Raw genomic sequence first — 14,972 nt, 5'->3', positions numbered from 1 at the left:
CAGTGCCACCTCTATGTTCCAGAGCAGCCAGGATCAGAATCTCTGTAGCATGAGATAAAAGGTAAAAGGTCCCCAACTTGGATATTTATTGCAGGATTCTTTGTAATACTGAAAGATCTGAAAAAATGCAGACATTCATAAGTGGAAGAATGGTAAATTTGGTATATACATACCTTGTAATATACTTTGTGGCTGTTAAGATTTTATGTATAGACATGGAATGTTATCGAAAGCACATTAAGTGGTCAAAGCAAGGTTCAGAACAGTAAGCAAAATTTTGTAGGAAAAAATACTTGTAAAAATGTATCAAAATAGAAAAAAAAAATTGAAAGAGTATACCCCAAACTGTTGGCAGTGGATATCTTGGGAGGCGTGTCAAGTAGGAAGAAGGATAGCATCTATTCAAGTTATGTCTACATTCCTAAATTGATTGTGATTTTTTTCCCAATAACTTTTTATTACTTTTGTAATTAAGACAAATAATGAATTAAGAGTAAGATAGTGAAAATGTTTTAAAAAGGTCCCCAGCTCATGTTATACAGTGATTCCCAATACTGCTCTCAGGGCTGGTTTCTGCGACCCATCCTGGTTGAGTCACAGACTTAACAAGCTCCTTCACAAACCCACCTGTCATGTGACCCCCACCGGAGGCTGTAACCTCTCAGAGGTCAAAGATAAGTTCCATTACCAAGGAGGGTCTATCTCATAAGCGTATTTTGAGATCCCTCCAAGTTCCACGCTTCTGGTTCTACACAGTCCACAGAATGCGGACTGCCTCTGGCTTCTGCTGAGAGCGATTTCTCCCTGGGGCAGCATTTACCCCGGGATGGGATTAGAGGAGAATGGAGCGGATGATGGGCATGAAAACAGCAAACACATTTTTTTCTTGTCCTTGAGAACAATTTTTCTTCAACCTCACTTAAAGCTTTCCATTTCTAATATTATACCTTACACGTAGAAAGCAATTTTAACTTCTCTAAGCCTTTTCACATTCATTATTACTACTCTTCAAAGTAATCCTGCAGAGAGGGTATTATTCCGATACTGAATGTCTGCAAAAATAAAAGTGCTTCCTGAAATCCAAGGTGCCCACTGAAACACAAAATAGGTGTGTACGTGCACGGGCCCGCGCGCGCGTGCGCACACCTGCATCTGCACGAACCCCCCTGCGCCCACACGATGCTTTAGGAAAGGAGGACAGGAGGACCAGGCATAGTGTCTGCTTCACTCCCCTTAGATTTCAAAGTTCCTGTTTTTACTTAAAAGCTCCACAGCCTAGCGATCCCATTTCATCAAGTGATACAGATTTAATGCTCAGAGCTGTATATAATATAAAAGGAGACACCACTGCCACACCAGTTATTGAGCAAGTTACGGTGCTGCTGAACGCAAACTACAACAGAGAGCAGGCAGTGGTCTCTGGAATTGCTGGGTTGCCTGTTTCAGACCATAGAAGTCTTAGGGATTCAGAAAAAGTGTGGCTAATCCTGTGCTAGGCAGACTTGGGGAAGGCTTCCTGGGAGATTCATGACTCGGATTGGACCGTGCTGGCTAACTCCAAGGACTCTGTGTAGACTTAGTGGAGGATGCGAATGCCAGAGTCCAGCCAAGGAGACTGGACAGTGGCACTTTGATCTTAGTAAATTCTCATTGTAACGAAACCCCTTTGAACACCCCACCAATGCCTTCTTCCATTTGCTCAGCCCTTTTGATGTCTTCACAAGTTTGCAAAGGCCCTAGCTTTAGTATAGATGCCACTAGGGTCACTGATCTTGTGATCAAATCTAAACATACACCTAAAAAAATAAGTGGTTTGATGGACGTTGAGTGGGAGTGAGCATAGATACATAGGCGATGGGGAATAGGAGGAGGAAGAGCCACAAGTTGCCCAGCAGCTGTTGTTTCACATGACAGCATTTAGATGCCTGTTCTACCTACGAGGTGGCCATCAAGTCTGGAAACGCAGGTATTTTTATTTTATCCTGCACCGTAAGGTAGTATTAATAAGACAATTATTAATATTATGTCTTCACCTGTTGTATTACTTTTCCAGGAATGCTATAACAAAATACCACAGATTGGGTGGCTTAAACAACAGAAATTGATTTTCTCTCAGTTCTGGAGGCTGGAAGTCCAAATTCAAGGTGCCAGCAGGGCTGTTTCCTCTGAACCCTCTCTCCCTGGCTTGCAGGTGGCCTTCCTCTTGCTGTCTCTTGATGAGGCCATCCTCTGTGCGTGTATGCGCCTGGTGTCTCTTTGTATGTCCTAATCTCCTCTTCTTCTAAGGCCACCAGTCAGATTGGGTTAGAGCCCACCCTAATGGCCTTATTTTAACTTGATTATCTCTTAAAGGCCCAGTCTCCAAATACAGTCACGTCTGAGGTACTGGAGAAGGGAGGGTGGTTAGGGCTTCAGCGTATGGATTTTTCAAGGACACAATTCAGTCTGTAATACCTGTGTTTCCAGATGTGGTGGCCACCCCATAAATGTGTAAAAAAGGGAGATAAGACTCCAGGTTGTGCAGTAGCAGTCCGGAAGTATTCTCTTTAGAACTGAAGCCAGCCTCTAGGAAGGGACCCATCCTTTTAGCTGTGGGGATGCTGCACTGCTGCGGTGTGACCACAGCCTGGGTGCAAAGCTTCACCCCAGGGCTATGGCTTCTGGCTTCCACTCCTAGCAGCGTCTCCGCCCACAGTATCTGCACAGTTTGCAGAATGATGGATGATCTTGTCCCAGCTTAGAGCCCCATCCCTTGCAGCGTGTTCTCTTTCTGAACACATCCACCATCCCTTGCCTCCTCCCAGATCATCCCTGTGGCACCTTTGATGTAAGACCCTGTGACCAGCCTGTTGACTGCTGGTGATGCAATGGTGTATCATTCAACAGTGATTTGTATTCCATGCAGGTCTGAACAAAGCTATAAACTGCTCTCGAGAGCTAAATGCTGCTCAGCATTTAATCTAAGCAAAGGGAGGATTTAGTATACATCCGCTTCCTAGGATGAATGTGCTACTACTGGAGGAGGAAGGTTCTTTTTCTGTTGCTGATTTGCTCTTTGATGGTTTCAAGGATTGGGGAGGGGCCAAAGGGGAGTGTCTTCTGGAGGACTTGGGCCACTGCTTCTCAGACATCCCTGACACGCACGTCCACACGGGCATCTATGCAGAGCCAGCTTTGCAGCAACCTGTTGGGCTCATCAGAACAGAGTCCCTCTCTCCACATAGCAACAAGGGAGCATGCCAGGCTCAGGGACACACAGACGTCATTCCTCGTTCCTGGGAGCAGAAAATGTCACGCAGATGGATTTCCGGCCCTAGAAAGCCGGAGAAATTATATGCCAGTGAAGTTTTGGGCAGAACTTGGTCGCATAAGGAATAGATATTTGGGAAGATGCCTGTGTACACAATATGTAAGCGCCCTGAATCCCCGTGAGAACCCTCGCAAGGGCCTCGGTTTCCTAGGAGATGGCTTCTTGAATTAGTAAGAGCGTTTCTGCTGCCTAGCCTGAGGCCTAAATTCTGATGCTATTTCTCCACAGAGTCACGGCTGTGGCAGTACTGGTGTGGCTTCTCTGAGACTCCCTGAAGGCGGGGGAACATATGTTCTACCCTCCCCTTCCTATGTGGGCTAGTCCCCCAACAACCACGCAGGAGGCGCAGCCTTGTCCGCCGTATCCACCTGCAATTAGCGCTCAGAAGTGTGCTGAGCAAGGAGTTAACGCCATAACTCTAATATCAGCTGAGAAATATTTTGGTCATTAACCTTTAAAGTGGTACTGGAATAGAGCCATTATTGGGTTACTGATTAAGTGTTTTCTGGGTTACATTTCAGGGTTACAAATGAATTAGCTGCTCCCAAACAATGCCATCCTGGCCTGGCATTTAACATTGGCAACACATTGCAAGGATCCAGGTTTCTGTGTTTCCACTGGTTGAGGCATTGTGCTTTCTACCTTGCAAGCCGGGGTGCACTGGTGTGGGCGCCGCAGTGCTACCCACCTGGCCCCAGAACGGAGAGCTGGACCGCGAGGAAACTCGAGGCAGGGCGGCTAATTCATCCACCCAGGACTTTCCAGTTTTAGGACCAAAAGTCCCATGTTCAGACACCCTCCTCCCCTGAGTCCCAGACATACTGGGATGGTTGGCCGCCTTACTGGGAAGCAAGGCTTTGAAGGAATAAAAGAGGTGAGGAACTTAAGGAAATTTGGCTGAAAATCGGTGTGAGACCAGGGAACACCCTGAACATACCGTGTCCCTGGGGACGGGGTGTGGAAAGAAGGAAATAATCATATGAATCAATAGCGTCCTGGTGGGAGTTCAAGTCAGCGGCGAACGTGTAACGTAGGATGAGAGGAGAGCTGGGAGCTGCTAGTCTGAACAGACAAGGTGAGGACCAGAAGCCCCGACAGGGCTGGGAGGGAGCAGGAGGGAGGTGGGCCGAGGCCTGGAGTCAGGGCCACCTGGACACCGAGGGAAGAGTTACCCAAGCAGGAGGAAGCCAAGAAACCGAAGCTAGTGAGAAAACTGGAATCTAATATTTGGCAACCAGGGAAACATTAAGTGGAGATGGCAGCGATGGGGAGGGTGCAGACGAGGAAGCTGTGTTTGGTGCTGGGACAAGGAGCTGGGCGTGAGAACGCTGTTCTCTCTTTCACTCCCACTGGAGTGGAGGGGCCGGCAGGGGAGCCGCAGCCCCAGGGCACAGCGCTCGCCCTCCCCTCTTCTGGCCAGGTGTTGACAAGGGCACAGACAGGAGTGGCCAGAGCAGGGTGGTGAGTTCCAAGGCGATGCTGTGGAAGTGAGTGCTGAAAGAGCTTCAGGTGGGGATGGTCGGGGGAGGAAGCCAGTGCTGGGTTTGAACCAGCGCAGGGAGCATGTGTGTTCACACGCCCACCCTGGCCCCACTGGCCGTCCCTGCCCACCCACAGGCAGAGCGTACCAGCGGGGACCCCAGAGCTCAGAGGCCTGGAGGTCGCAGCTCCCTGTGTGCCAGCAGGTCGTAATAGTGCAGCTCCCCACCTGTGACTACTTTGGGTGGTGCTGTATCCTCTTCTAACCGGACCCCTGAATCTGAGCCCAGGCCACTGAGAGTCCTGGCTCAGAGAGGGTAACTAGTTTTATTTCTCATTCCAACCAGCTGTGACCTACTGGTTGCTGCTAGTTGCCCGGAGAGCTGGACTGAGTAGGAGTCCGAGGCCCCCTCCAAGACCTGCAGGAATGAGGGCTGAGATTAGCTATTTCTGCCAGAGACATGGACGTGCCCCCGACAGAGCACCCGCTGGACTTTGCTGTCCAAAGGACAGTTCCTACAGTGGCATACCTTGGTTTCCCTTGCAAATGGGCAGGGCCAGTGATTTTCAAAAACGTTTAAATCACTAGAATCCTTTCTTCAATGAAGTTTCACTTGGTAACTGATCAAAGCAGAGCTATTCTGGCCAAAGAGAAGGGCAAGGGCTGGGAGTCTCTTCTGCTCCCCATCCCTTCCCAGTGGCAGTTCCTGAGACACCTCCATGGAACACAGTTTGAAAACCACTTGGGAAGGTGCTACTTCAGAAGAGGACTGGGGAAGATCTCTCTGAAAGGATGATCTCTCAGATCCTAATCCGAATTAAGAAGAGATCTTAATTCAGATTAGGATAGGAGAAGAGCTAGAAGAAGGCCATTCTGGGCGATGGAGCAGCAAGTGCAAAGGCCCTGAGGTGGAACAAGCTTAGCTAGTTTGAGACACAGAATGATCTGTGGTGTAGCCAGAGTGTAGGAGTGTGAGGTCAAGGTGACAAGTGAGTCCAGGTAGGTAGGCAGGATCCACTTAAGCAAGGCCATGTGGGCAGGCTGCAGGAGTTTGGATTGTATTCCGAGTGTGATAGGAAACTATTGGAGGGGTTTAAGCAGCAGAGAATCATAATCTGATTAAATTTTTGAAATATCACTGGCTACTCTATGGGGGCAAGAATAGAAGGCAGGACACCAATGATCTACTACAGTGGTCCGTGTGAGAAATGATGGAAGCTTGACTTGAGGGTAGCAGGGAGCTACTATGCCTTGGAGGTCAGAGGCATAGCAAGGGTGGTATGTGGGCGTGCCGTCTCATGGTGGGCATGGAGCTTTAGGATAGTGGGGCGCTGAGGTCCAAGGAGGGATGCCCTCCACACCAGGTGAGGACTCCTTTCTGTTTATTGCCTGCCGAAACCCTCTTCATGCTTAAAGACCCAGCTTCCCCGGAAAACCCTCCCCGATCCTGCATTACTGTCTGTATCAAGGAGTTTACCATTTACTCTTACCATTTACTACTCGGTATTTATTATTCAGTCTTTTTCTAGAGACTACTAGACTTGGGAGGGACCTTATAGACATCTGCTCAAGCTTCCTGATTTTACAGATGAGGGGACCAAAGGTTCAGAACTGATAGTAAACTCGGGTCTCTTAATCCCCAGTCTGAGGCTATTTTCACTTCATCCTCAACTCTTTTCATTTATGCATGTCTCATGTCCCCTCCCAGATAGCTTTTTTTTAGCTTTTTGTTTTAGATTTAATTAAAGATTCTTAAGGGCAGAGATCATGTCTTACTCTCTCTCTTATCTCCTTAGCATCTAGCATAATGCTTGACCCAAACATAGAAGTTCAACAAATATTTGCTGACTAGCTGTTCTACCTGCCAGGGTGCCCACTGGCACAGGAATTCCACTCCCCCACTTGCACCCCATCAAGGTTAGCCTACCCCCCAGACCTGACATTGCTTACCACCAGTCACCAGTGCTCTGGCCAGCTTATACCTGGCACTGCTTACAGCCAGCGTGTGGACTGCGTAGCAGAGCCTGGCTCCAAAGGGAAGGGCTTGGGGGCAGAGTTCTTCTCATTTCCTTGCTTCGCTGTGACTACAATGAGTTTTGGAGTCTGATTGGAATCAGGCCCAAACCCCGCTCGATGGACGGTATTGCTAGAAGATATGACTATGCATTACTATTTATTGTCTTTCTTGGATTCTCACTTATCTATTCATAAGTGTTCGTGAGAAATAACATGACAGATCCTAAAGACCTAGCCCCAGAGGCTGTGGTCTGCTACTGCAGGGGGTGGTGGGGGCTGGGAGAATAGGACTTCATCTTTCCCACAGAGTGGACTCTTTTCTGAGCAGAAACCCCTTTGTCTGTCTCGGTAGCTCTCCCCAGCCCTGTGCCACTTGCCTAAGGGACTGGTGAACTTTGGGTAAATGGAAGAGGCTGCAATTCCTTGTGCTGTCGTTCCTATTGCTGTCCTTTAATTGAGACATCTTTTGCAGCAGAGCCATTTAAAATCTGTATTAGTTTCCCGGGGGCGCCTTCCCCAGCCTTAGTGCATCAGTGGGTGGGGAGGGTGTTCTGCACCCCACACTCCCCAGTTAGCCACCAAACCATAGGCAGAGCTGTGTTCATCACCCGAGACAGGAAGCCACGTCAGGCAGGGTCCCTGCCCGGCTGCATCCCCTTCGTCTTCCACTCCCCAGGACTCAACTGATGTTTGTCAAAGCTCTCAGTTATTTGAACTGTCAGAATATGGTGCTAACAATGGCAACACATTATTCCTTCCATCCATTTATGGAATCTACTATGCGCCTCCATCTATTTCTAATTATTAATACATATTTTCAAATTTAGATTTATAAGAGAGGTACATAAAATATAAATCCTTACTCACAACAGAAAACAGTTTATATGGAAACTAATAAAACCTCTTCTAACTCCTCCCTCTTTGTCACGTGGAATTTCCCAGCAAATTGCACAGTGGGAGCCAGGCAAGTGTTTTCCCATCGGTGGGAATATTGATCAGCACTAACAGAAGGAATTGTAGAAGGTGCCAAAGTCACAGAACAGCTGACAGGAGTTGCAGGCAGGAAGATCCCCTTGTTAATTCATTAACATAACAACAAGATGTCTGTTAGGAAGAAGCTGGGTCATTTTCAACTGGTAATTAGGTCCACATGGTCCTTCTCTCATCACTCTCCATTTATCAACCACATCCTTTGTGTTGGCCCACCGTGCTTGCAGAAGACGCTGTGAGAATCCTGCAGCTACTGGCAGCTTGGGAAGGCCACGACCTCCTTGAGGTTGACTTTCTCTCCCAGAACAAATCACTGGATTTAACCAAGGGATACTGCAGCGTTGGACGAGAAGAAATGTCTCCATTTTGTAAAGTATCCTATGTAGAAACAGTTTGTATGAGGTCCTTGGGTGACCGCAGTCACATCCAAGGCTTCAGTTTATGAGGTGATGACTCAGGCCACATCTCTGGCTCAGAACTTTCCATCAGGCTCCAGATCCGTGTTTCCAAGAGCCTTGAACAGCCCAAGGGCAGCACGAACTTGAACTTCCCCCACTTTCCCTCCACTTCCTGTCCGAAATCTCACTTTTAGTAAATTACAGCATTGCACATCCAATGATAGGTTCCCGAACCAGCAATTGGAAGCACATCCACAGTAGCTGGGGCATGAGTAGGCCAGCTTTGGTGTGTTGGAATCTGGATTATTTAAAACCAATGTCAAGACACAGCTTTCTTTTGCATCCCCACCCCAGGCAATTGCTCTCTCCTTGGCTGTGCCCTGAAGGCTGGCTCCTTCCCATGTCCTGCCCAGGTGATGCAAGCACCTCTGCCCCACACAAGGGTTCAAACAGGAGAATCAACAGAAGTCATCCAAGGAACTTCCAAAAAGTAAAGATTTCTTCGCTCTCCCCAAGAGGTTCTGACTCAGGAAGTCTAGACTGAGACCTGGTCCACTCTGGGTACCATCAGAGAATTCAGTCCGAGCCCTAGTGCAAACACAGGGAACTTTGATGCTTTGTGACTCCCACAAGTTTAGGACCAGTGCTCTCACAAGCAATGATGATGCCGTATGTGTCTGTCCATACACACATACGCATGCATGCACAAATACGCCTGTATACATACAAACACACATAAACACAAATACATACACATTTTGGTGCTTGGGTCCCCCCGGCAAATCACTTTCAGTTGTCCCTACAAACAAACATTGACTAAACAATCATGCACTAAGCCATTAGGAGCTCCTGGCTCTGCTCCCACCGTGTCAGACCCTCCTTCCTTCTCCCGATTGACCCCAGCAGCCTCCTAACTGGTCTCCCTACCTCTGGACTGTCAGCCACACTTCTGACTTAGCAAATGCATATTAGTCACCAAAGTGTCTTGACCCCACGTGAAACTCAAACTTCCCAGCTCTGAGAACAGTGCTCACCACAATCTCTGGGGCTTACCTTGGCCCCTCCTCAATGCCCCCTTCACTGTAGGAACATCTTAAGATCTAAATCTTGGTCCCCAGGTGAAATTAGTTTCTTAACCTCAAATGAAATCACTGGATCAAAGCAATGAATATTTTAACCATCACTTTTCTGTAAGGAGCACCAGCTTACACTTTCCCTAAAGTCTATGGGGTGATCCATCTGACTGCTCCCTTACTACTTTTGGAGATGATCGTTAAAAAAACAAATCAAAAGAAAACAAAATAAAAAGCAAAATAAAACTTTGCTAATTTGATTATACTCTATCACTCTGTTTTTAATTTTTAATTCTTTGATTATTGGTAAAATTCAGCATTCTTCACATGTATTACCCATTTGTATTTCTTCCTCTGTCATCTAAACTTTGGCCTATTAAGTTTCATCTTTCTCCAATAAAAACTTTTCTCTAACCTAGCAGTTCCAAAGTGTGGTCACCCGGCTAGCAGCATCAGTGTCATCCAAGAACTTGTTAAGAATGCAAATTCTCAGGCCCCACCCCAGACCTCCTGAACCAGGAATTGTGGATGTGGGGCCCGGCAATTGGCTTTAACGAGTCCTCCAAGACTACAAACTGTTCTGACCATACTGAGTGGTGATAGAATTCATCCGGAACCTAGGTATACAACAGGGGAAGTCCACAAAGGGACCCACCTTGCCTGACATGAGTCACAAATAGCATGGTGGATAAGTCTGCAAGCTCTAGATCTAGCCTGCCTGAGTTGTTAGCCTCGCTCTACTGGTTACTAGCTGTGTGAGCTTAGGCAAATGACTTAACCTCTCTGGGCTTCAATGTCCTCATTAATAAAACGGGGATAATAATCTAACCTACCTCATAGAGTTATTTTAAGAATTAAAGGTTCAGTACACTTAGACGTATGAGGTCTGACTGCTGCCATTATGGCCATTTCAATTATCACTTTACTCCACTCCATATTTTTTCCCTTGTCCTCCAGAAACCTGTTGGAAGAAATAAACGATCTTAAAGAAACAAGGCTGGATCTTAAAGAAAGTTGGTGATTAGAAGGCAAGAGTTTTTATCATAAACATAACACATAATGCACCTCCCCTTAAAAATAAGCTTCTCCTTCTGCCTTCTGTTGTCCCAGGTCAGCCTTGCCAAGCCACACATGATTCTGCGGTTATTGTTCTCATATCAGCGGTTACATAAGGAATATAAGACATAGTAAATATGGAGAAATGCTCTTGAATTCATTCTAGGTACACCACATATTTGTTGTATTGATTAAAAGCAGGTATATAATTCTAAACCATTTTTGTCATTCTGGCTCTTACAGCAGTCTTATTGGAGGTTAATATGAGTAATATTTTTAAGAGAAGGTCCCATCATCAAATAAGTTTGTTTAATATAACACTAGGTCAGAGAAGTTATATTAACGTGGATTGTGAGTCTTTGTGGGTGAGGAGTCAGGTGAGGGTTCCCAGTCTTTTGACTCTGCCTCCCACGTTGTAAAGGAATATCTCATCAGGTTAGTGTCCCATGGAGAACACTTTGGGAGATGTGTTTTATAGGAAAAAGGAAAAGATTTCCAGGATTTGGAAAAGTTGTTGGTGAACAGTGTACAGGAAAACCAAATATTGTATAAGATGTTACGCATAGGAAAGAAAAAAGATATTTTTTCTCTTTAAAGCAGTAGTAAACAGGAGGTGTGCTTTGTGTCTCCAAAGAACGAAAATGAATTTAAAACACTTTAGGAAAAAGAACTGAATGCTTTTCTGCCTCCCACCATTATATGCAAAACTCTAATGAGATATCTATTTAGTATTTTCCCAGAGAGGAGACTTTCCTGGTTTGTCCAAGACTGGAGAGTAAGGAAGTGATATCCCTCCATACTACTCTCCTCCCTGTAAATATTTCCAGCTACTGACCTTGCTAATGACTTGCTCTTACCTGGATCTTCTCATTTTTCCTACTCAAGAAAATTGAAACCGTAATCATCCTAACTTTTCTCTTTCTCTCTTCCTCTCCTCTTCCCTTTCCTTCTCCATCACCCCACCCCATATTTTTTCCCTTGTCCTCCAGGAACCTTCTGCATCATTTCACTGTGCACCTGTGTGGCTGGGATCAACTTCGAGCTGTCACGTTACCCACGCTACCTGTATGGACTCCCCGATGACATCAGCCATGGCTATGGATGGTCCATGTTCTGTGCATGGGGGGGCCTGGGCCTCACACTAATCTCGGGATTCTTCTGTACCTTGGCCCCCTCTGTTCAGCCTGTCCCGAGGACCAACTGCCCTAAATCCAGACCCGAGAATGGGACAGTGTGCTAAAAAACAAACCCTTACATATATATATATATATATAAATATATATATAATATACATATATAAAACAAAACTAAATCAAGATGATGCCAGTGCCAAGAAAGAGTTGAGTTGGCTCAGGCACCTGCATCTCACCAGACTTTGTGTTGCCTCATCACTGAGATGGGGAAAGTGTCCCCATCCTGTGGCTCTTCCATCAATTCTTGACTTTTGGCTTCATGATTTCCTGACGACGGAGCGAACAGCGCCACTTGCAAGAGCGTCTTGACCCCCATCACTCACGAAGACCAGTGGTGAAGGGATGGTGGCCGTGGTCTGAGGCAGCACAGAGGTAGAGGAGGAAGTGCCACCCACTGGGCCAGCAGGAGAGGATGCCGCCGGCCACCAGTCGTATCAAAGGCCAACAGAGCCCTTAGTTCATAGAATGTTATCACATAGTTGAGGCCATTTTCAGAATCACTTCTTCTCCTGCTCTTCCTGTTTGGTTTCCTTCCTGGCCCACCAGCAACACACAAGGAGTAACAAACTGAGAAGGACGTTTTCTCTTTGCTGCCAGACTTTTGGACAAAGTTTCGGAGGCGGGAAGGGGAGAGAACGTGCTGAGAGGCAAGATCCGCGTGGATGCAAGGACACGTCAGTGGATGCTCAGAAACCCAGTCTTACCTTCCAGCTGCCTTACACCAGTGAAGAGGAGGCCGTCCTGGCCCTGCCCCTGCACTCCCCGGGCAGACCGGAGCCTTGGAGCAATGCTGTGATGTGTGTGTGTGTGTGTGTGTGTGTGTGTGTGTGTGTGTACTTTGGGTGGTTTCCTTTTTTCTTTTCCACCTTTTAAATGGAAATAATTGCATTACGACTGTTGTCTCTCTATTGCTGTAGAGGTGTCATGGCCCCAGATGGAGGCCCAGAGACCTGAGAAATGTCACGAGGGGCAGGCCTCCATGGGTGCCAGTTCTGCAGCCACCGATCCCTGGAGAGTGTGTGTATGTGCACGCGTGCGCATGGGGTGGATGTTTCCTGAGTGTAGGGTTTTATCATTTGTGTTGTATTTTTTTGTTGTTATTATTTTTGGTACAGCTGAAATTCCCAGGGGGCAGAACCAAGAACCAAACCACCGGGCCAAAGGACCCCGTGGTTCTTCACATTTGAGACTCAGCAGAATTTAGTCCTCTAATTTTGGAAGTTCAAGACACAGCTGGGCACAAAAACTGTGAGAGAAGAGGGGGAACACACGGTTCAGGAGGGAGAAGGAGTGTTGCCTCTGGTTGCTGTTGGACAAGTATGTATACCAAACAGGACTGTCACTCCCCATCATGGAAGCTGTCCTTTGTCACTGGACATCTGCCCTTTTCCTAGGGGTGATCTCTGTGCAAATGAAAGGAAATGGGTCACATGCAGAGAGAGCACCTTCGTTCCTGTGGGCTCAAGTTTGTATGATATTGTGTAAATTAATGGAAAACTCTCGACTCTTTCCATCCTCTTCCTTTTCCTCTTGATATTCAAGGCCATGAATCCCAACACAGCCGTCTTAGTGGCTAGCACCCACGCACAGGTGGACTACACCCACCCAGTGTCTCAGGCTCGCTGGCCCTGCAGGTGTCAGCGAGCCAAGGAGTCAGCCAGAGCGTCGTGCACGCTGTGGGGGTGGGAGCCCACTGGAGTGGGCGGAAGCAGCTCACAGTGACCCCAGTGACCCTGCTGGTGCTGAGCAGCTCCGGGGAGGCAAGGAGAGAATCCCTGAGCTGGTGTAGCCATGGTCAACCATGTAGCAGAGAAGTCAATTGTTTCATAAACAAACACGCTTTGGGAACTTTGTCAACCACTCAGCAGCCATGTACTTGGTTTCATCTGCCTGTCTTGCAACCTATCTTCCTACCAGCCTCCAGCTTTTCCCACCTGTTGTCCACTTACCTTCTCTCTCCTCTGTCCACCACCCGCATCTGCTCTTTTTTACTGCGTGGATGTGCTTCATATCTGGATGAGACAGGACACCTGATGTGCATGAGTGGGCTTGAATGTGGGTCTCTGTGTGCGTGTATCTCTCTGGCGCATTCCGTGTATGTCTGCGTCGGTGTGCACCTGCACGCAGGTGTGGGTGCCCTACTCAAGACTTCCTTGCCGGGACACTGGTCAGCTCTGCGAAAGGTCTGGTGTGGGGAGTGCCCTGTGTGTGGGTGTGCTGGGAGACGGGGTGAGCTAACAGGAAATGCTGTTAGCTTCCAACTGAGGTGCTAAGGATTATTTTTAGAGCAAAGGATTTATTCTATGGGAAGGGAAATAATTTTCAGGAAAACCCAGTTTTTCAATTGGGAATTTTATTTTTAATTTTCTTTGAAAAGTTAGATTTCTCCCTTAATGGGAAGGGCATACTTGGGCTTAAGGAAAAGTGAAGAAAAGTATCTCAGATTGAGAGGCCTTGTGTCTTCCTTCCAAGCCTCTTGAGTGGGCTCTGCCGAAGCGGGGACAGGTGGGTGTCCACACGCATGTTTGAGGCAGAGGGCTTGTCTGTAGAGAGCAGACCCGAATTCCAACTGTTTTCCAGTTACAGGAAAGTGGGGGGGGGAAATTCTGTATGGGACAATTTGCTATGGACCATTTAAATTTTTCATAAATAACAATGTTTGAGGATACTGGCTCCCAGACCTATTTAATTATACCCCTTTTTAAAAAATTCCATATTTTCCATAAATAGATCATCTGCTCTATCCAATGACTTATCTTTGTGACAGATCTTTAACAAAGCTTACTGCATCTTTTTGAAAACTTGAGCATCCCTGGAATGTTAGCAAGACTCCCAGGACAGATGTAAACCACCTGTGCTCGACTCACCATCAGCAGAGCAGGGCTCTAGTGACTTTTTTCAGAGTGGAGCCTGCTAGGTACAGACAGTCACACTCCAGGGTCTGGGCCTGCTGGGGGGCAAAACCACGCCCATCACATGGCAGGATGGAGGCCCCGTACAGATGACAAGTCCTGGCCAGTGGGGGAACTGCCCAGATGACCTTGATCCCTTCAGCATCAGGGCTTGGCCACGGATTGAAACGTGCAACTCCAAGCACTTACTGACACTCTCTGGCTGTGAGGTGGCCGAGGAAGATGAGAAGGAGAAGGAAGAGAGGAGCCTCAACTTGAGAGACTCTGGAGGTCAGATTCTGCTAACTCCAAGTCGAAGCAGTCAGTAGCCCCCCTAGAACTCCCAGCCCCCCCAGGTCAAGTTCAAATCCCTTACAGATGTGTGGGTGCAAAGTGTAGGACCATGTATGAGCTTTGAGCTCCATGCGTGCCAACCTTGAGCAAGGGGCCCATTTCAACTTGTATTTCCTTTTCTACCTTACTAGAATGGGGAGTCAGGAAAGTGGGGTGTCTGCCTGGAGAGGGGTCCCATTTCTTTCTTTCCTCATTTTTGGAGTCATTGTTT

General features: G+C 47.3%; 1 protein-coding gene across 1 annotated transcript in view; it reads left to right on the top strand.

Moving 5' to 3' along the window:
- Window positions 1-11,563, top strand: part of TMEM178B (transmembrane protein 178B) — a 367,840-nt gene extending 356,277 nt beyond the window's left edge. Inside the window, exon 4 of the mRNA XM_012649757.1 lies at window positions 11,313-11,563. Coding sequence (XP_012505211.1) covers window positions 11,313-11,563 — 251 coding nt within the window. The remainder of the gene's footprint in view (window positions 1-11,312) is intronic.
- Window positions 11,564-14,972: the final 3,409 nt, after the last annotated feature.

The sequence above is a fragment of the Propithecus coquereli genome, unplaced genomic scaffold (genome assembly GCF_000956105.1).
Source record: "Propithecus coquereli isolate 6110/MARCELLA unplaced genomic scaffold, Pcoq_1.0 Scaffold302, whole genome shotgun sequence".
In the NCBI taxonomy this organism is placed as follows: Eukaryota; Metazoa; Chordata; class Mammalia; order Primates; family Indriidae; genus Propithecus; species Propithecus coquereli.
Note: the sequence above shows the minus strand (reverse complement) of the source record. Positions and strands in the feature narration are given on the sequence as shown.